The sequence below is a fragment of the Scyliorhinus torazame genome, chromosome 7, assembly GCF_047496885.1.
Source record: "Scyliorhinus torazame isolate Kashiwa2021f chromosome 7, sScyTor2.1, whole genome shotgun sequence".
In the NCBI taxonomy this organism is placed as follows: Eukaryota; Metazoa; Chordata; class Chondrichthyes; order Carcharhiniformes; family Scyliorhinidae; genus Scyliorhinus; species Scyliorhinus torazame.
The window spans coordinates 11,695,181-11,717,830 of NC_092713.1; the positions used below are offsets into that span (position 1 = coordinate 11,695,181).

A 22,650-nucleotide genomic window follows, 5' to 3' on the forward strand; every position below is an offset into this window, starting at 1 on the left:
ACGGCCATGGAAATGGCCATGTCGACCATGGGTTAAGGTCCACATCGGCTATGTGAGACCGTTCATGGGCACAATGTTTTTGTTGTTAGCGGATGCCCATTCTAAGTGGATGGAGGCGTTTGAATGAGATCCACAACTGCTTATGCCACAGTTGAGAAGTTGCGCCAGGGTTTTGCAATCCGTGGGATATCAGAGGTCCTCGTGTCGGACAACGGAACAGCTATTACCGGTGCCGAGTTCCAGACGTCTATGACCTTTAACGGAATAAAACATATCAGAACGGCCCAATACCATCCTTCATCTAGTGGACTGGCTAGCCCCTTTAAGGGGCGTTCTCTGAGGGAGCAGTTATGTGACCCACCAGTCCAATCAGGGACGGATTTGGAAATTTACTGGAACATATTGGGACTTGTCCCAGCATTTGGACCCTGGAGCGCAATAGGGAAAGACCATTCTTTTAAAATAAATTTAGTGTACCCAATTAATTTTTTCCAATTAAGGGGCAATTTAGCATGGCCAATCCACCTACCCTGCACATCTTTGGGTTGTGGGGGTGAAACCCACGCAGACATGGGGAGAATGTGCAAACTCCACACGGACAGTGACCCAGAGCTGGGATCGGACCTGGGACCTCGGCGCCATGAGGTTGCAATGCTAACCACTGCGCCACCATGCTGCCCCGGGAAAGACCATTTTAGAGAACTCTGTAAATAGTTGTTTATAGTTGTAACAAATCGTGTTTTATAAGTTAACTGGTGCGGCCAATTCTTGAAGTTATTACAAGAAGGACAAAGAGGAATAGTTTAATGAGGTCAGACAGATAGGACATCACTGATTATGTCGGTTTGGGAGACTCATTCCTGCTCTACCTGGCTCTGCACGGAGCCAGGCAAGTTGGGCGAGCTCCTGGTCATCATCACCATACTAACGCTGTGTGACGGCCCCAGTGAACCACAGGCCCTACGATTCATTCAAGCTTTTTAAATGCTGTGGAAGGGCTGGAAAGCAGTTTGAAGAGGTTGACACATGGAGTTGCAGGAAAAATAGACAGAGATTTGGTATAAGTGAGGCACACATTCACACGTCATTTGACAGATTCCTGTCCGCTTTGCTGGCCTCAGGTTAATGGCAGCAATAGTCAACACTGACGTCTTAACTGAAAGCGCTCTGCAAATACGACAAAATGAAGTGAGGATCTTCTGCGATCAAACTGAGCAGAATTTGTATCCAGTAGACAGGACCAGGAGGGAGAGGAGCGAATCTTTGAAATTCGGAAAAACAATCCGTTAAACCTCCTTTACAATTACAGTGGCAGGAAAAACAAAGTGACAAGAAACAAAATAGAAATGTTGCATATTCACCAATCAGGAGAGCATGTGATAAGTTGGACAGAATTCCCTTCTCCAATCTCACACGGGACGCCAAACTTTGTTACCTTGAAAAAGAACCGTAATGTTTTCATCAGCAAAGTGATCAACTTTAGACAGTGTTACAACAATAAATACTTTCATTTATATAGCATCTTTAATATAGTAAAACATTCAAAGGCAATTCGCAGGAGTATTATCAAAGAAAATCTGGCACCGAGTCACATAAAGAGACATTCATTTAAATAATAAATGGCCTGGCCGTAAAGGTAGGTTTAAAGGAGCATTTTCAAGGAGAAGAGTGAGGTTTAAGGAGGGAATTCCAAACTTTAGAGCCCAGATAACTGAAGAAATGGTCACCAATGTTAAAGCAATGAAAACTGGAAATGGACTGGAGGCCAGAATAGCGCGCTCTCACACAATTCCATTTCTGCTTTAGACTGGTGCGGTTAGAAATGCAATAAGTTAATATAAAAACACACAATAAATACACATCAGTCAGCAGATGGCAGATTTTCAACCACAAAGGGCATCAGTGAACAAGATGGGTTTTTACAACAATCGATGGTAACATCATCGTCACCATTATCAGGCTCCCAATTCTAGGATTGTTATTTCATTGATTTAATTAATTGAATTTAAATGCCACCAGCCAGGGTAGCGAGATGTAAATCCATGCCCCCCAAAACAATAGCCTGGGTCTCTGGATTACAACATGGTCACTATGCCATCATCTCCACCTACAAGACAAAAGTACGTAAGGAGTGAAGACATACTCCTCATTTGCCTGGTTGAGTGAGGCACCAGCATCACACAAGAAGCTCAACACCATCCAGGACAAAGAAGCAATGATGAATAGCACTCCATTCACCATTCCCTCCATCACCAATGCACAGAGGCAGCAGTGTGCATTATCTACAAGTAGCACCAGAATTACAAATGCTGTTGAGTTTGTAAGCATTTTTAGGTATTGGACTTTGTCAATTGAATCAAACTAGTTCTGAAACTAGATCTGGACAGGTTGAGCGAGTGGGCAAGTCAATGGCAGATGCAGTATAATTTGGATAAGTGTGAGGTTATTCATTTTGGAAGCAAAAACAGGAAGGCAGATTACTACCTGAATGGTTGTAAATTGGGAGAGGGGAGGGTGCAGTGGGACCTTGGTGACCTTGTGCACCATTTGCTTAAGGTAAGCATGCAGGTGCAGCAGGCGGTAAAGAAGGCTAATGGTACGTTGGCCTTCATTGCAAGAGGTTTCGAGTATAGAAGCAGGGATGTGTTGCTGCAATTGTACAGGGTGTTGGTGAGGCCACACCTGGAGTATTGCGTGCAGTTTTGATCTCCTTCTCTGAGGAAGGATGTTCTTGCTCTCGAGGGAGTGCAGCGAAGGTTTACCAGACTGATTCCAGGGATGGTGGGACTGTCATATGAGGAGAGATTGACTAGGTCGGGATTGTTCTCGCTGGAGTTCAGAAGAATGAGGGGGGATCTCATAAAGACTTATAAAATTCTAACAGGACTAGACAGGGTAGATGCAGGGATGATGTTACCAATGATGGACGTGTCTAGAACCAGGGGACACAGTCTGAGGATTCGGGGTGAACCATTTCGGACAGAGATAAGGAGACATTTCTTCACCCAAAGAGTGGTGAGCCTGTGGAATTCATTACCACAGGAAGTATTTGATGCTAAAAGTTTGAATATATTCAAGAGGCGGCTGGATATAGCACTTGGGGAGAATGGGATCAAAGGCTATGGGGAGAAAGCAGGATTAGGCTATTTAGTTGGATGATCAGCCATGATCGTGATGAATGGTGGAGCAGGCTCGAAGGGCCAAAAGGCCTCCTGCTCCTATCTTCTATGTATCTATGAATTTTGTTTGTTTTTGGAAATTTGGAAAATAGATGTTGGGTGAATCTTTTTGTGTTATATATTACAGCCTGAGTTATAATAATAATAATAATAAATAATGTAAGCCTACTTGTGACAATAAAAATGATTATTATTAATCCTTATTGTCACAAGAAGGCTTACATTAACACTGCAATGATGGTCCTGTGAAAAGCCCCTAGTCGCCACACTCCGGTGCCTGTTCGGGTACACAGAGGGAGAATTCAGAATGTCCAATTCACCTAACAGCACTCTTTCAGGACTTGTGGGAGGAAACCTGGAGCACCCGGAGGAATCCCATGCAGACACAGGGAGACTCCGCACAGACAGTGTCCCAAACTGGGAATCGAACCCAGGACCCTGGCACTGTGAAGCAACAGTGCTAACTACTGTGCTACCGTGCCGCCTCCTGCGGTTGTACCTGAACCAGATGGACTGCAGCAATTAAGAAAGCTGTTCGTCACCACCTTCACGAGGTTAATTAGGGATGGACAATAAATATAAACCCAAGCAGCGACGCCTGCATCCCACAAACACTTGAAGACACATTTTTCTTTATGTTCACTGGATATAGGTATCACAAACAAGGCCAGCATTCATTGTCCATTTTTCCACAATGGCGGGGCTTTCCAGGTCATTTCAGATTGCTGTCAGGAATCAACCACATTGCTTTGGGTCTGGAGTCAGAGGTCAGCCAGGCTGGATGAGAACAGCTGATGTCCTTCCCGAAAGGGCATTAATGATCCAAAGTATATCACCGGATAGGTCACCATTACTGATAAGACGTTTTTTAATCTTTTAATTCAGATTTATTTCATTAGATTGATTGATTTATATGTCACATGTATCGAAATACAGTGAAAAGTATTTTTCTGTGGCCAAGGGGAACATACACAGTAGACAAAAAAGAATAATCGACAAAGTATTTGCAAATAGTACATCAACAATAGCGATTGAACAAGGGCCAAGCAAAGCAAATTAATTGCATTTAAATTCCTCAGCTACGGTGGTGGGATTTGATCTCACATCTTCCTCATCATAAGTGTTCTCGATTACTAGCCCAGCAAAATAACCTCTAAGCGGGGATCGCTTTGCTGAACATGGTCGGTCTGTGCGCATTCAGGACCCTGACCTTCCTGTTGCTTGCCATTTTAACAAAAGACCCTGCTCCCATGCCCACATGTCCGTTCTTGGCCTGCTGCAATGTTCCAGTGAAGCTCAACGTCAACTGGAGGAACAACATCTACCCCACCTCGACCCATTTGTTTTCATTTCATTTTAACTGTCTTTTACCATTTCTTTCTTTCTTAATATATATTTAATTCCCACCCCCTCCCCAATCATATCCACCTTTCCTTCACCTTTCTCCTCTTTTCTTCCCCCTTCCCACATCTACAGTTCATCCTCTGATGTCAGTTTCTCTGCTATTTGACCTTTCACATCTTTTGTCCTCTCTGGGGACTGCCATTGGCCCTCTTTCCCCTGGGTTTCTGTGGCCATTAGCACCCGGTTTCCCTGGGTTTCTGTGGCTATGACTCATCTTTCATTCTCACTCCACAGTATAAATATTCCCCACTTTCTCTGTCTGTTAGCTTTGACAAAGAGTCATCGGACTCATACGTTAGCTCTTTTCTCTCCCTACAGATGCTACCAGACTTGCTGAGATTTTCCAGCATTTTCTCTTTCGTCTAACCTCTAAGCGGTAAGTATCAAAGATGAATAATAATATATTATTAATCTTAATAATTTAACTTTTATTGTCACAAGTAGGCTTACATTAACATTGCAATTAAGTTACTGTGAAAAGCCCCTAGTCGCCACATTCCGCCACCTGTTCGGGTACACGGAGGGAGAATTCAGAATGTCCAATTCACCTAACAGCACATCTTTCGGGACTTGTGGGAGGAAACCGGAGGAAACCCACGCAGACGCGGGGAGAACGTGCATACTCCGCGCAGACGGTTACCCAAGCCGGGAATCGAACCTGGGACCCTGGCGGTGTGCAGCAACAGTGCTAACCACTGTGCTACCGTGCTGCCCCACATTAAGTTTTAAATGAAGTTTCTTTACCTCAAAGTGATCTGGTATCCAGCATAAGTCAGAAATAACTGTTTTGTGTCCATGTTCAATTGATGACACTCCACAATAGTGAGCAATGGGTACCTCAAAACGAGGTGTCGGATCTAACTCGGGCTGTAAGACAAAATACAAACATCTATTATCCAAATATCCAAAAGCAGGATTCGCAAAATGATACACCCAAAAATGAATGAGCCACTTGCAAAATCGCAAACATACTCTCCCATGAGCTTGTGCTATCGGTCAGCGTAATCAAATATAATTATTTGTTTTTGTTTCATTCCCGTTGAGAAGTATTTGTCAATATATTTATGCATTATGACCAGATGCAATTGCACGAATACATCTAAATATGGGTTTATCACCAGAAATAAGCATTTCAACAAGGGTGCCCAGTCCTCAACCTGTGAGTGACTAGTTTTGAAATCACTGAAAATTAATTAGTGAATTTGTTTTGTTTTTTTAAACGAAGCAAGTTTTACAAATATGCTGGCTCGTTTCCGAGACCGTCGAGCAAGGGGTACCATCAAAGATCCTTCCTGAAACAGCACAAGTCTCACCCTTTCAACTACACAGCCTGACCAGTCGAGTGGGAGTGGCCTGACTGGGACAACTGACCCTTGAACCAGCGGTAACAATCACTGAAAACACAAATGTTTGTTGTTTAGGTGGTGAGTCACTTCCGTTTTCAAAATCGCATGAATAGATGAATTGAGAGTAGGGCCCCCTCGAGCCTGCTCCTCCATTCGATAAGATCATGACTGATCTGATTGTGACCTTAATTTTACTTTCTTGTTAGCTCCCCCGCCTCTATAAACCTTGGCTCCATCCTTTGTCAATCAAGAGTCTGTCATACTCGGCCTTGAAATATTCAGTGAGCCAGCCCCCACTGCCCCACCCGGGTGGGGAATTCCACAGGCCAACGACACTCTGGGCGATAAAAAATGTCTTCACCCAGAGAGTGGTGAATCTATGCAATTCACGACAACAAAAACATTGTGTGATTTCAAGAAGGAATTAGATATAGATTTTGGAGCTAAAGTAATCAAGGGATAGAAGGGAAAGGCAGGATCAGGCTATTGAATTTGATGATCAGCCATGATCATAATAAATGGTGGAGCAGGCTCGAAGGGCCGAATGGCCTACTCCTGCTTCTATTTGCTACGTATGTAGCTATGTACGAATGGCACAGAAGCATCAATGGGCCGAATGGTCCATTCGTTACTATTTTGTGTGTTCTTACGTTATGTTCCCTTACGATACAGAGAAGGTGAGAAATGGCAAATTAAATTATTCCCACCTTGCTTTCTCATTTCAACAACGACAAGAATAAAGTTAAACAGTTGGAAATAAATTTAAAATTGTGCACGTGTCAAGGTGTTACCACGGAGTGATTCAGCTGGTTAGCAGTAAAATTGTGTGAGTTATCACTGTACTATAACTGTGTGAGCTATCACTGTACTATAACTGTGTGAGCTATCACTGAACTATAACTGTGTGAGTTATCACTGTACTATAACTGTGTGAGTTATCACTGTACTATAACTCTGTGAGCTATCACTGTACTGTAACTGTGTGAGTTATCACTGTACTATAACTGTGTGAGTTATCACTGTACTATAACTCTGTGAGCTATCACTGTACTGTAACTGTGTGAGTTATCACTGTACTGTAACTGTGTGAGCTATCACTGTACTATAACTGTGTGAGCTATCACTGTACTATAACTCTTGAGCTATCACTGTACTATAACTGTGAGAGTTATCACTACTGTAACTGTGTGAGTTATCACTGTACTGTAACTGTGTGAGTTATCACTGAACTATAACTGTGTGAGCTATCACTGTACTATAACTGTGTGAGCTATCACTGTACTATAACTGTGTGAGTTATCACTGTACTATAGCTGTGTCAGCTATCACTGTACTATAACTGTGTGAGCTATCACTGTACTGTAACTGTGTGAGCTATCACTGTACTATAGCTGTGTCAGCTATCACTGTACTATAGCTGTGTCAGCTATCACTGTACTGTAACTGTGTGAGTTATCACTATACTATAACTGTGTGAGCTATCACTGTACTATAGCTGTGTCAGCTATCACTGTACTGTAACTGTGTGAGTTATCACTATACTATAACTGTGTGAGCTATCACTGTACTATAGCTGTGTCAGCTATCACTGTACTATAGCTGTGTCAGCTATCACTGTACTGTAACTGTGTGAGTTATCACTGTACTGTAACTGTGTGAGTTATCACTGAACTATAACTGTGTGAGCTATCACTACTATAACTGTGTGAGCTATCACTGTACTATAACTGTGTGAGCTATCACTGTACTATAACTGTGTGAGCTATCACTGTACTGTAACTGTGTGAGTTATCACTGTACTGTAACTGTGTGAGCTATCACTGTACTGTTACTGTGTGAGTTATCACTGTACTATAACTGTGTGAGCTATCGCTGTCCTATAACTGTGTGAGCTATCACTGTACTATAACTGTGTGAGCTATCACTGTACTGTAACTCTGAGCTATCACTGTACTATAACTGTCAGCTATCCCTGTACTCAAACTGTTACAGTTATCACTGTACTATAACTGTGTGAGCTATCACTGTACTATAACTGTGTGAGTTATCACTGTACTATAACTGTGTCAGCTATCACTGTACTATAACTCTGAGCTATCACTGTACTATAACTGTGTGAGCTATCACTGTACTATAACTCTGAGCTATCACTGTACTATAACTGTGAGAGCTATCACTGTACTGTAACTGTGTGAGCTATCACTGTACTATAACTGTGTGAGCTATCACTGTACTATAACTGTGTGAGCTATCACTGTACTATAACTGTGAGAGCTATCACTGTACTGTAACTGTGTGAGCTATCACTGTACTATAACTGTGTGAGCTATCACTGTACTATAACTGTGTGAGTTATCACTGTACTATAACTGTGTGAGCTATCACTGTACTATAACTGTGTGAGTTATCACTGTACTATAACTGTGTGAGCTATCACTGTACTGTGACTGTGTGAGCTATCACTGTACTATAACTGTGTGAGTTATCACTGTACTATAACTCTGTGAGCTATCACTGTACTGTAACTGTGTGAGCTATCACTGTACTATAACTGTGAGTTATCACTGTACTATAACTGTGTGAGCTATCACTGTACTATAACTCTGTGAGTTATAACTGTACTATAACTGTGTGAGTTATCACTGTACTATAACTGTGTGAGCTATCACTGTACTATAACTCTGAGCTATCACTGTACTATAATTGTGTGAGCTATCACTGTACTATAACTCTGAGCTATCACTGTACTATAACTGTGAGAGCTATCACTGTACTGTAACTGTGTGAGCTATCACTGTACTATAACTGTGAGCTATCACTGTACTATAACTGTGTGAGTCATCACTGTACTATAACTGTGTGAGCTATCACTGTACTGTAACTGTGTGAGCTATCACTGTACTATAACTGTGTGAGTTATCACTGTACTGTAACTGTGAGCTATCACTGTACTATAACTGTGAGAGCTATCACTGTACTGTAACTGTGTGAGCTATCACTGTACTATAACTGTGAGCTATCACTGTACTATAACTGTGTGAGTTATCACTCTACTATAACTGTGTGAGCTATCACTGTACTGTAACTGTGTGAGCTATCACTGTACTATAACTGTGTCAGCTATCCCTGTACTGTAACTGTGTGAGCTATCACTGTACTGTAACTGTGTGAGCTATCACTGTACTATAACTGTGTGAGTTATCACTGTACTATAACTCTTGAGCTATCACTGTACTATAACTGTGTGAGCTATCACTGTACTATAACTGTGTGAGCTATCACTGTACCATAACTGTGTCAGCTATCAGTGTACTATAACTGTGTGAGTTATCACTGTACTATAACTGTGTGAGCTATCGCTGTACTATAACTGTGTGAGCTATCACTGTACTATAACTGTGTGAGCTATCACTGTACTATAACTGTGAGCTATCACTGTACTATAACTGTGTGAGCTATCACTGTACTATAACTGTGTGAGCTATCACTGTACTATAACTGTGTGAGCTATCACTGTACTATAACTGTGTGAGCTATCACTGTACTATAACTGTGAGCTATCACTGTACTATAACTGTGTGAGCTATCACTGTACTATAACTGTGTGAGCTATCACTGTACTATAACTGTGAGCTATCACTGTACTATAACTGTGTGAGTTATCACTGTACTATAACTGTGTGAGCTATCACTGTACTATAACTGTGTGAGCTATCACTGTACTATAACTGTGTGAGCTATCACTGTACTATAACTGTGAGCTATCACTGTACTATAACTGTGTGAGTTATCACTCTACTATAACTGTGTGAGCTATCACTGTACTGTAACTGTGTGAGCTATCACTGTACTATAACTGTGTCAGCTATCCCTGTACTGTAACTGTGTGAGCTATCACTGTACTGTAACTGTGTGAGCTATCACTGTACTATAACTGTGTGAGTTATCACTGTACTATAACTGTGTGAGCTATCACTGTACTATAACTGTGTGAGCTATCACTGTACCATAACTGTGTCAGCTATCCCTGTACTCAAACTGTTACAGTTATCACTGTACTATAACTGTGTGAGGTAATACTGTAACAGGTTAAACTTAATCAAGTTAGACATGAAGGGTAGAATTAACTGTGACCTGAGGGCATTAAGAACACTGGGAAGCTAACACCTGTGCCGACTATACATTCCCCTGAGTCAGACAGATTTGAGTGGTTCAAAGTACCTGGCATGTCAACTCTTTCTAATAAATGTGGAAAAGTTTGTATGAAAACTTCAATTAAAACTGAAATCACTCAAAGGATAATATTTATACATATCCCCTGTAATCCATTTAAAGATTCAGTCTGCTTTTTGCATTGCTCAGGTATATTGAAATCTAATGTGTATGGGATGCTATTTAACTTAAGCAGTCTCTTTGTCTATAATTATTTATCTACAATAATTATTCAAACGGAGAGAGATTGCAGAACTCTTAAGTCACAGAGGGGTCTGGGTGTCCTGATATATAATCAGGAAAAGTTAGTATGCAGGTACAGCAAGTGATTAGGAAGGCAAATGGAATGTTGTCCTGGCTGACCTTTTATCCCAACACCAGATCCTCGCTCTCCCCATACCCCTTGACATCTTTAGCATCTAGAAATCTTGGCCTCCACCGCCGTCTGCGGGAGAGAGTTCCACAGGTTCGCCATGCACTGACTGAAGAGGTTTAGCACATAGAACAGTACAGCACAGTACAGGCCATTCAACCCACGATGTTCAACCTAACCTACGCCCCTTCAATTTACTGCTGTCCATGTGCTTGTCTAAGAGTAGCTTAAATGTCCCGAATGACTCTGACTCCACCACCTCTGCTGGCAGTGCATTCCACACACCCACCACTCTCTGTGTAAAGAACCCCCTCTGACATCTTCCGTATACCTTCCTCCAATCACCTTAAAATTATGTCCCCCCCGTGACAGCCATTTCCACCCTGGGGAAAAGTCTCTGGCTATCCACTCTATCCATGTCTCTCATCGCCCTGTACACCTCTATCAAGTCACCTCTCTGCCTTCTTCGCTTTAGGGAGAAAAGCCCTAGCTCCCTCAACCTTTCTTCATAAGACATGCCCTCCAGTCCAGTAATTCCATTCTTCCAAATGGGAATATTTAATTTGGTGCTGTCTGGGTCAGACTCCTGTTCCTGCCATTATCTTATCACCATTCTGACTTTCCCAAACTCCAACAGAATCACTGTGAGCATCGGAAAGATTCTCATACGGGCTCGCTGCTTGTGAGCAAAGATGGCTACCCACTTCCTCGGCTCCCCACAGAAGCCCTTCCGCCAGGTTCACGTTTGTCAAAAGGAGTACTAATTAGCTCCAGTGTGAGCACTTGCTTGGGAGGCCGCTGAATGACGGGAGGCTGTTGGGAATGGGGTAGCTTTCATTAATTGTATAAAAAGAATTGCTTTGTCGCTACACTACGGCGAGATCCTGATTTTGCTTTTGGGAGCGGGCCGGTTGCATCGTAAACTGTTTGCCGCCTGACGCGGATCTAGTTTTTGGCCTCTCCCGCTATTCACTGGCCTTGTTATGCTTGAGCGAGAGCGTAACGAGGCTGGAGCATTGCGCCCAAAGTACGGCACCAAGTCACAAAAGGGGTTATTAGGTCAAAAGGCCAAAAGCTTGTTTAAAGGGATATGTTCTAAGGAGTGTCTTAAAGGAGGTAAGTGAAGTAGAGAGATGTGGAGAGGGTAGTGGATGGAATTCCAGAGGATGGGTCCAGGCTCAAGGGTACAGCACCAATGGGGGAGCAATTAAAATTGGGAATGTACAAGAGGCCAGAATTAGAGGAGCACAGATATCTCAGAGGATTTCATAGAATTTACAGTGCAGAAGGAGGCCATTTGGCCCATCGAGTCTGCACAGGCCCTTGGAAAGAACACCCGACCCAAGCCCACACCTCCATCCTATTCCCACACCTCCACCCTGTCCCCGTAACCCCATCTAACCTTTTTATTTTTGGACACTAAGGGCAATTTAGCATAGCCAATCCACCTAACCTGCACATCTTTGGGGGTGAGGCAATGGAGGGATTTCTGCACAAGGACGAGAATTTTTAAAAGAATGCGCTGCTTGACCCTGAGGCAATGCAAGGCAGCGAGCACAGGGGTTAAAGGGGAAGGAGACTTGGTGTGGGTTAAGACATGGGCTGCGGAGTTAATCTCAAATTTACGGGGTGGGGGGGGGGGGGGGGTTAGAATGTGGCTGACCAGCTGAGAGTGCATCGAATTAATTGAATCCAAAGTAGATGAAAGCATGGATGAGGGTTTTCAGCAGGAAATGAGCTGAAACAGGAACAGAGGTAATCTTAATGATGTTGCAAATATGAGAACAGAGTGTAGCCAGAGAAGGGAACAAAATCTCTCATGCAATTGACTCCAAAATTCAAAAAGACTGGGCAAAATGATGTGCATCAATGAAGGCGAAAAGTTCCTGCTTATTTCCACCAGTAATATCAGTGCACTCCCATTGAATGGGCTAAGGATTGGGCAGTTTTAAACGTAAATGAGTCAGACCTAAAAACATTTGCGCTCAAGTTTACTGTGATCTTTCCCGCTATTTCAAGATTCCATCCCCAGGATAGGTCCCTGCCCAAAAATCTGACCGTGCCCCCCTTCTCCTCTCCACACCCCCACCCCCACCCCTTCTCCTCTCCACACAACCCCCCACCCCCCACCACCACCCCTTCTCCTCTCCACACAACCCCCCGCCCCCCCATGCCAAACTTCTGAGATGCTGCAAACTGGGACTGGGAGTGGTTCAGGAAGAATCCTTGAATTGCGTTCGTTACTTGAGGCGCACACGCAAATATTTGACAGGTTTGAATAGACTTTTCGTGTCAAAAATCATTTACTTTATTAAGAAACTGACTGGTGTACACTATGAGACTATGAAATGGTTCATTAGAGTTTTTAAAAAAAAATTCAGTGAATTTAAATCGGATCACTCAAACGTTGATGAGCAAACACATTTATAAAATATGCTTAATTTTGGTGTAAGTCCCATTTTCAGCTGCGTTAGTCAAACCGCCAGTTAGCGCTTTTAAAAACTTCAAGGAACACTTTATCTCAAAAAGGAAACAATTAAATTTCATTATCCCACCCAATTTCTCTGGTTTACGGAAGGTTCTTGTGATCCAGTTCTCAGGCTATAAAGGTGGATAGTTAGGTGGAGCCTGGTGTTGAGGAATGCCACATCCAGTGAATATTATATATTGGAAGTGATGGAACAAGCAGCAGATTCTATTTCTAACCACATGAAAGACAATATCAACAACAGTGGGGTGAAATGTGCCAACATTCATCTTCATGAGGGTGGAAAGTTCAGTGCCATCAAAGAGTTCAGAGCCATCAAAGAGTTCAGAGAACAACCAGACCAGGTGACTGAAAGTGATGGTCATATCGGGGCTCGCTAGAACAGTGGTTATGTTAGTGGTTGGTAATCCTGAGGACTGACCCGATAATCTCGACACATTTTCAAATCTCACCATTGAAGCTGGGAAATTTAAATTCAGTGATATAAATAAAGCTAGATCCAATAATGGTGACCATTAAATAATCGTCTTATTAACTGCCATCAAAAGCCATCAGGTTCACCAATGCCCTTCGGCCATCCTTACCTGGTCTGGCCGCCATGCGATTCTGGGCAATGTGGCTGACCCTTAACTACCGAGAAGGCGGCTCACCACCACCTTCTTAAGGGCAATTAAGGATGGGAAATAAATTATAACCTTGCCAGTAACGTCCATATCCCGGGGTGAATAAGACAAAAAACATTTTACGGGGCGTTCGGAAGTTGAGGAGAGAGCACAGCAGGTTTGACAGGGGCTGGTTTAGCACAGGGCTAAATCGCTGGCTTTGAAAGCAAACCAAGGCAGGCCAGCAGCACGGTTCAATTGTCTTACACACCTCCCCGAACAGGCGCCGGAATGTGGCGACTAGGGGCTTTTCACAGTAACTTCATTTGACAATAAGCGATTTTCATTTCATTTCATTTCATAAGGAGCAGAGTTCCAGAGAGTGTAGATGGTGTTTGGGATAGAGAGAGAGAGAGAGAGAGATAGAGGGGAGATGGCTGCCAGATCCTCAACAAAGTGAGAGGAAATGCACAGTAGACTGCTTCCTTTCTCTTAACTTTTATCGATCCTGTGCTTGGCTGCCGCCTTGAGTTTGCTCATCGGCAAAGGGGGTTATTTCCAGTTTAAGTGGGACTGCTGCACAGATGGGAAGCTATGGAACGATGTGAAGTGGGCAAACAATCCCAAACCATTTCCACGCTGCGCCCAGCTGTCGTTTCCAGTAAAGATCAATAAACAAAGAGGCCTCCTACACAAAAATCTTGCGGTTCCTTTTTAGTTTGTTTACACAATCGCTAAGATTAACGATACAAGGCGCATGATTCTCTTGTCCTTTTGAGAGAGGGCAGCATCTCTTTCTTAACTTTAATGGACATTTTTTCAGAGTATGTCATATCCAGAAGTCACATTTCATTCCAAAGCCGTTGGCACGAACTGCTTTTCACATCAACTGCGTCTCAGAAAACTGCTGCCAGAGAAACTCTGAGGGAAAATCAAAGGGTGTGAAATATATGTAGGCCGGGATTTGACCCACGGCATGTCACCCACCCCCCCCCCCCCCACCAGCAGTTGCGACAGGTCATTTAATTTGTCGTTTACATTGGGGGAACCATAATATTCCAGTGGGCAAAGCGGTAAAGTCCAGACCTTAGCATTTGAAAACATTTCTTCTATTTATTAATTATAAAATCTGTTGGCCACATGGGAGAAGAAAAATGGCTATTCAGAATCAAGTCATGAAGTGTCTATCCGGCCCCTGATTGGTAAGGGAACAGGGTAAAATAATAATAATCTTTATTGTCACAAGTAGGCTTACATTAACACTGCCATGAAGTTACTGCGAAAAGCCCCTAGTTGCCACTTTCCGGCGCCTGTTCGGGTACACTGAGGGAGAATTCAGAATGTCCAATTCACCTAACAAGCACGTCTTTCGGGACTTGTGGGAGGAAACTGGAGCGCCCGGCGGAAACCCCCCGCAGACGCGGGGAGAACGTGCAGACTCCGCACAGACAGTGACCCGAGCTGGGGATCGAACCTGGGACCCTGGAGCTGTCAAGCAACAGTGCTAACCACTGTGCTACTGAGCTGCCCACGGTACAGCCGCATTGGAGATGTAAGTAATCGTAGAATCATGCAGTCACATAATGCTGCAACTCAGAAGGAAGATATTCTTCCTGGCTTGTCTGTGCCAGTTCTCCGGAAGAGCGACTCACTCAGTCCCACTCCCCCGACTTTTCCACGGAGCCCTTTAAATTTTTTCCACTTCAGATAACGACCTAAATCCCTTTTGAAAGTCTTGATTAAATCTGCCTTCCCCACGATGTCAGGCCGCGCATTCCAGATTCAGACCCTCCCTGCGTAAAATCCTTCTCTTTTGCCAATCACCTTAAATTGGTCTCCTCCTGGTTCTTCAGCCTTCTGCTAATGGGAATATTTTCTCCCCATCTTCTCCATCTCGACCCCTCATGATTTTTCAAATCTTCTTTATCAAATCTCCCTTTGTCCTCTGTATTCCGAGGAGGACAATCGCAGCTTCTGTAATCCATCTGCATGGTTGACGCTCCTCATTCCTGGAAGCATTCTTGTAATTTTTCTACACCCTCTCGATGGCCTTCACACCCTTCCCAAATTGTGGTGCCCCAAATTGGAAATAATGGCCTAGAAGTTTGCCACAATGGTGAGGGATTCTCTCATTTCACGGAAGCAGAGCTTGGTGTTGGGCCAGGGTTCACACTTGCGTTGTTTTCCAGAGGCAACCGGGCATTTAGATCACTAGCTGCCTTCACTGATGTGGGATCTTGGTCGGCCAGGAATGTGAAACCTATAGTGTGCACATCAACCCCATTACCCTCATCAACCCTCGGTGTTAACTCATCAAAACGCACAATCAAATTAGTGAAACACGATTTGGCCTTTATAAGTCTCTGCGAGCTTTACACAATTAACCCACATTTTCCTATTGATCGTTAATTTTGTCCTGAATGATCATTCCTAACGGATTACTTGCTCCTGAGGTTAAACAGACTGGCCTGTAGTTGCTGAACTTATCTTTATATCTTTACCTTCAATGAGGGTGTAACATTTTCAATTCTCCAGTCTTCTGGCATCACCCTTTATCGAAGAAGGATTGGAAAATTATGACCAATGTCTCTGCAATTTCTGTATCTTTGGATTCACCCGACTTGGTCCTGGTAATTTACCAACTTTATGTAAAAACAATCTTGCTAACATCTTCTTATCAATGTTTAACCCCTTCAGTGTCTTAGCTACCTCCTTGTTCACTATGACCTGTGGAGCAACTCCACTCTTGGTAAAAACAGATGCAAAGTATTCCTCTCAGTCATACCCCCTGCCTTCACCCTTATATCCTCTTGTTGATCTTTAATTATTCCAATTGCCCATTTTAAAAATATAAATTCAGAGCACCCAATTCATTTTTTCCAATTAAGGGGCAATTTACCGTGCCCAATTTACCTACCCTGCACATCTTTGGGTTGTGGGGGCGAAACCCACGCAAACACGGGGAGAATGTGCAAACTCCACGCGGACAGTGTCCCAGAGCTGGGATCGAACCTGGGACCTCGGCGCCACGAGGCAGCAGTGCTAACCACTGCGCCACCGTGCTGCCCCCCACTTTTAATTTTTCAATGCCTATGATAGACTTTTGGTTTCCCTCTTACGGTAGCTTCCGTGCTCTTACTCTCGCTTTTCTTCCCTTATTTCATTTATCACTTTAAACTTTCTACATTCAGGTTCGTTCTCAATTGTATTTTCTACCTGATGTAGTTTGTATGCACCCTTTTTCTGCTTCATCTTACTCTCTATCACTGTTGTCATATGTGGAGCTCTGGATTGGTTGGCCTACATTTTGCACTCATGAGGACCTACCTTGACTGTTCCGAAACTATCTCCTCTTTGAAGGTAGCCCTTTGTTCTTTTACAGTTTGTTGCCAGATAGTTTTTCATTCCAATTTACCTGGGCCAGATTTGTTCCAACCTGACTGAAGTTGATCTTTCCCACAATTAATTATTCTCCCTTTAGATTGTTCCGTACTCTTTTCCACAGCCAAATTAAACCTTATGATATAATCATCACTGCCTGCTAAATGTTCCCTTTGCGAACACTTGATCTACTTGACACACCTCATTCCCCAGAACCAGATCTATCAGTTTGAATCTATTGTGCGACTGGGAAAATGTTGGTGTGGTAAATTCTCCCGATCACACTTTTTATCACCCTCTGCCCTTTACACTGTTACTATCCCAGTCTACACTAGGATCACTAAAGTCCCCCATACTCTGTAGCTTTTGCATCTCTCTGTAATTTCCTTGCAAATATGTTCCCTCTACATCTTTCCCACTAGTTGGTGGCCTGTAGAATGCAGCTAGCAGTCTAATCGTACCTGCATTGTTTCTTAATTCTAACCAAATAGATTCTGCCCTTGACCCTCTCGGATATTCTCTCTCTCACTACTGTTACCCCCATCTCCAATCTTTCTTTTCTTATGTTTCCTGAACATGTTGTAACCCAGGAATTTTTAATATCCAGTCCTGTCCTTTTTTGTCCTCGGTCTCCATTACCACCAGGACGTTAAATTCACATGTATCTCTGCCTGCAGTGGACTGGCACATTCACGTATATACACAGTAAACCTAAGTTACAACTTATTTCCTTTACTCTGACCCAACCTAACAACATACTATTTCCTACTCGAGTGTTACCTGTCTCTTCCAATTCTCTGTGCACCTTGTTTTTCCCACTGATATTTCCTAGTACCCTCATCCCTTTTTTAAAAAATTTAGAATACTAATTCATTTTCCAACTAAGGGGCAATTTAGCGTGGCCAATCCACCTACCCTGCACATCTTTGGGTTGTGGGGGCGAAAGCCACGCAAACACGGGGAGAATGTGCAAACTCCACACGGACAGTGACCCAGAGCCGGGATCGAACCTGGGATTTCAGCGCCGTGAGGCTGCAGGGCTAACCCACTGCGCCACCGTGCTGCCCTAGTACCCCTATCCCTGCCAGGTTTGTTTGAACCCTCCCTAATAGCACTACAAAATCACCCTGCAAGGATATTGATCCTGGCTCTGTTCAATTGCAACTTGTTCCACTTACCCTGGAGCTGGTTCCAATATCCCAAGAATCTAAAGCCCTTCATCCTGCACTCTCTCTAGGCATGCTCTAGTCTCCTATTTCTATCTTCACATGATAGTTGTAGTAATCTGGGGATTATTACCTTCAGTGAGGGTAAGTGGTGCTGGGATGGAGCGTGGCACAGGATGGGGTGGGGCAAGGTGGGGAGGGGTGGGGGGTGGGGGGAAACAGACTTGTATGGTGGGGCCAATGGAGGCAGGAGGTTGAAACTTCAGGAATATATGTGTCAATTTGAGATGCAGCTAAAAAGAGCAATGCTTGTCCACCTGGAACAGGATGTGGGAAAACCACTGGCCAATCCCTCCTCTCATACAGTCTTTGTGCTTTCTCAGCTTACTCACCAACATATTTGATTTGACGGTGTCGGGCTTTGCTGCTGGCAGGTTACCCTGCAATCTCCCTGAGAACTCGGAAATGTCCCAGAGCACCACCTGAGCGGGGAAATAGATAGAACAATTTTCAACAACAGCAACCCTATGCACTTACATGGTGTCTTTAACATAGTAAAGCTTTCCCTAGGTGCTGCCCCTCAGTGATTCTCAAACAAAACTTGGCATTGAGTCAAGTAAGGTGCGTGGGTTAGGTAGGGTCATGGGGTTAAAGGGATAGGTCGGGGAGTGGGCCGAGGTAGGGGGTTCTTTCAGAGGGTCAGTCAAGACTCGATGGACCAAATGGCCTCCTTCTGCACTGTGAGAATTCTAGCCTATGGTTCTAAAACCTTGGTTAGTGAAGCAGCATCTTAAGAAATGAGGGTGAGGTAGAGAGGCAGAGAAGTGTAGGGAGGGAACTAGGTGACTGAAGATGTGGCCATCTGCAGTAGAACAAAGAGTATCAGGGATGTGCCGACAATTGTGGCTTCTTGATAGTTACACAAAATCCCGAAACTCAAAGAACAAAGAAAAGTACAGCACAGAAACAGGCCCTTCGGCCCTCCAAGCCTGCGCCGACCATGCTGCCCGTCTAAACTAAAATCTTCTACACTTCCGGGGTCCGTATCCCTCTATTCCCATCCTATTCATGTATTTGTCAAGATGCCCCTTAAACGTCACTAATGTCCCTGCTTCCACCACCTCCTCCGGCAGCGAGTTCCAGGCACCCACTACCCTCGTGTAAAAACCGTGCCTCGCACATCTCCTCTAAACCTTGCCCCTTACACCTTAAACCTGTGCCCCCCAGTAATTGACCCCTCTACCCTGGGAAAAAGTCTCTGACTATTCACTCTGTCTATGCCCCTCATAATTTTGTAGACCTCTAGCAGGTCGCCCCTCAACCTTCTTCGTTCCAGTGAGAACAAACCAAGTTTATTCAACCTCTCCTCATAGCTCATGCCCTCCATACCAGGCAACATCCTGGTAAATCTCTTCTGCATCCTCTCTAAAGCCTTCACATCCTTCTGGTAGTGTGGCGACCAGAATTGAACACTATACTCCAAGTGTGGCCTAACTAAGGTTCTATACAGCTGCAACATGACTTGCCAATTTTTATACTCCTGTCATCTTTGTTTTGAATTATGGCATGATTTATTTTTTTGGACTGCATTCTCTCATGTTAAAATTCGGGGTGGTTCTAGAGACTCTTTGCAACGTACACAGGTGTGTTTCAGTACCTGGCCATTTTTGCAACCACCAGCCACGATATTTGGATCAGTGGGACAGAACTGAAAGCAGTAAATATCGTCCGGAGCCTCCAACATTATCTGTAAAACAAATCGAAAACCGATACACAAACAATGAGAACTCTGCAAAGACATGTCCATTCACATCGCTGGACCAACATTCACTTCCATCTCTTGTTAAACTTAACTCACAAACTACAACTAGCACAGACTAAGATTTAATCCAGGGTGACAGTGAGCATTAGAGAGTGTAGGATTCACTAACTCCAAGAAAGTTCAGGCATTTAAGGAGCAGCTTCCCAATAATAGAGGGATTTGGGGGGTCCTTGTGCATAAATCACGAAACGCTGGCATGCAGGTTCAGTGGTAATAGGGAAGTCAAATGGACTATTGGCCTTTATTTACAAGGGAACGAAATCTAAAATTAGGGAAGTCTTGCTGAAACTATACAAGGCACTAGTGTGACCACACCTGGAATACGGTGAACAGTTTTGGTCTGTAAACTCAGGAAAGATGTACTGGCATTGGAGGCAGTACAGAGAAGGTTCATTAAGTGTGGTATTATCATAACTATCAGCATTACAAGGGTTAATGTAGTGTTGAAAGTAGCCATTAGAGGGAGCTACAGATACAACTATGTAAGGCAGTGATGCTAGACCTTGGGGCAGGAGTGTTTGCAGGAGATAGCTAGTGAAGGTCTTAAGGCCAGATGGTGTGAGTAAGGTTAGATTATAGTTTATACCAGTAGTGAGATCAGCAGTAGATGAGTGTAGTTAGATGTTATTGATCAGTTGTGTATCCTTAAGGACTAAGTGTCGAATCCCAATTTAGTACTGCAAATAAAATCATAGCTTTGTTTAAGTTAAAAGGGGCAGCACGGTAGCATTGTGGATAGAACAATTGCTTCACAGCTCCAGGGTCCCAGGTTCGATTCCCGGCTTGAGTCACTGCCTGTGCGGAGTCTGCACGTTCTCCCCGTGAGCGCGTGGGTTTCCTCCCACAGTCCAAAGATGTGCGGGTTAGGTGGATTGGCCACACTAAATTGCCCTTCGTGTCCAAAATTGCCCTTAGTGTTGGGTGGGGTTACTGGGTTATGGGGATAGGCTGGAGGTGTGGACCTTGGGTGGGGAGCTCTTTCCAAGAGCCGGTGCGGACTCGATGGGCCGAATGGCCTCCTTCCGCACTGTAAATTCTATGATTCTATGAAAAGCTATTCTGTGGTCTTTGTGAGCACTACGCCAACCATCCTGAAATAAGCAACACAAAGAACAACACCACACTAAGTTGATGCCGGGTGTGGCAGGATTCTCTTATGAGGAGATTGGGCCTGTGCTCATCGTAGATAGGAGAATGAGAGGTGACCTTATTGAGTCTTATAGAATTCTCAGGAGGATTGATGGGGTAAATGATGAGAGGATGTTTCCTATTGTAGGAGAGTCCAGGACCAGAGGGCATAATCTCAGAGTAAGGAGTTGCCCATTTAAGTCAGAGATGAGGAGGAATTTCTTCTCTCAGATGGTAGCGAATCTGTGGAATTCTTTACCGCGGAGAGCAGTAGAGGCTGGGATGTTAAGTATGTTCAAGACCGATTTTCAAATCAGTGAGGGAATCGAGGGTTATGGGGATAAGGCAGGAAAGTGGAGTTGAGGATCATATCAGATCAGTCATGACCTCATTGAATGGCAGAGCAGAATCGATGGGCTGAATGGCCTAACTTCTGCCCCTACGTCTTATGGTCTTATGAATAGAATATGTTGACAGGAACAGGACTGACCCATTCTGCCCCTCAAAATTGTTCCACCATGAAATGAGATTACAGCTGATCCAAGACCCAACTCTCCGCCTTGACCGCATATCACTGAATACCTTTGGATAACAAAAATCTGTCAATCTCAGGCTTAAAATTTACAATTTGTCTAGCATCAATTGCCATTTATTTATTTTTAAAACACTTTCATTAACAAACTTTCAATATAACACCCTTTTTAATATATTGTATTCCAAACACCTTCAGAAAATATCCACATAACACCAGCAAAACATAATACATATTGTTGTTCAATTTCCCCCCTTTTAATCCCCGACACCCCCACCCGCCTTCCCACACCCGCGACAAACAAATCCTTAAACATGGACAGAAACGGCCTGCACCGTACGACAATCCCCTCCTCCGATGCCCTGAGGGCAAACTTAATTTTCCTCAACCTGAGGAAGTCGCATAGACCCCCCAACTACTCCGCGACTCCAGTGGCTCTGCCGATCGCTAATTTAAGAAAATCCGGCACTGGGCGATCAGAGAGGCGAAGGCGACGATATCGGCCCCCTCCTGCACACCGTCACCTCCCACACCCCAAAACGGCCACCATAGAGCACATCTTCACACCTATATAATGTACAATAGTTAACAATATTTCAACCCTTCCAACATCCTCCCAAAAACAAAAGAAACAACAACCAATTCCCCATGTCGCCCCCCCCCCCCCCCGACCCCCAACATCTAATGGTGACCAACTGCCTGAAACAGGAAATAAACGACCGCCATCCCTGGTACAACCCTTCAGCCGACCCTCTTGTTACAGACTTTTCCAAACACAAAAACTCCATCAGGTTATTTAACCACCCCACTGGGTGGGGCCGAAGACTTCCAACCAATCACAACTCGCCATTGGGCTATTATGGAAGTGAAGGCAAGAAGTTGGGTAGATGCAGGGTCACAGTCTGAGGATTCAGGGTAAACCATTTCGGACAGAGATAAGGAGACATTTCTTCACCCAGAGAGTGGTGAGCCTGTGGAATTCATTACCACAGGAAGTAGCCGATGCTAAAACTTTGA

The 22,650-nt window shown here is 43.9% G+C and overlaps 1 protein-coding gene across 1 annotated transcript in view; it reads right to left on the bottom strand.

Annotated features, from left to right (window-relative positions):
- dnai3 (dynein axonemal intermediate chain 3) overlaps positions 1–22,650 on the bottom strand; it is a 142,338-nt gene that overhangs the window by 56,908 nt on the left and 62,780 nt on the right. Inside the window, exons 10-13 of the mRNA XM_072510314.1 lie at positions 19,809–19,898; positions 18,544–18,633; positions 5,328–5,450; positions 1,362–1,435 (exon numbers count right to left, since the gene is read on the bottom strand). Coding sequence (XP_072366415.1) covers positions 1,362–1,435; positions 5,328–5,450; positions 18,544–18,633; positions 19,809–19,898 — 377 coding nt within the window. The remainder of the gene's footprint in view (positions 1–1,361; positions 1,436–5,327; positions 5,451–18,543; positions 18,634–19,808; positions 19,899–22,650) is intronic.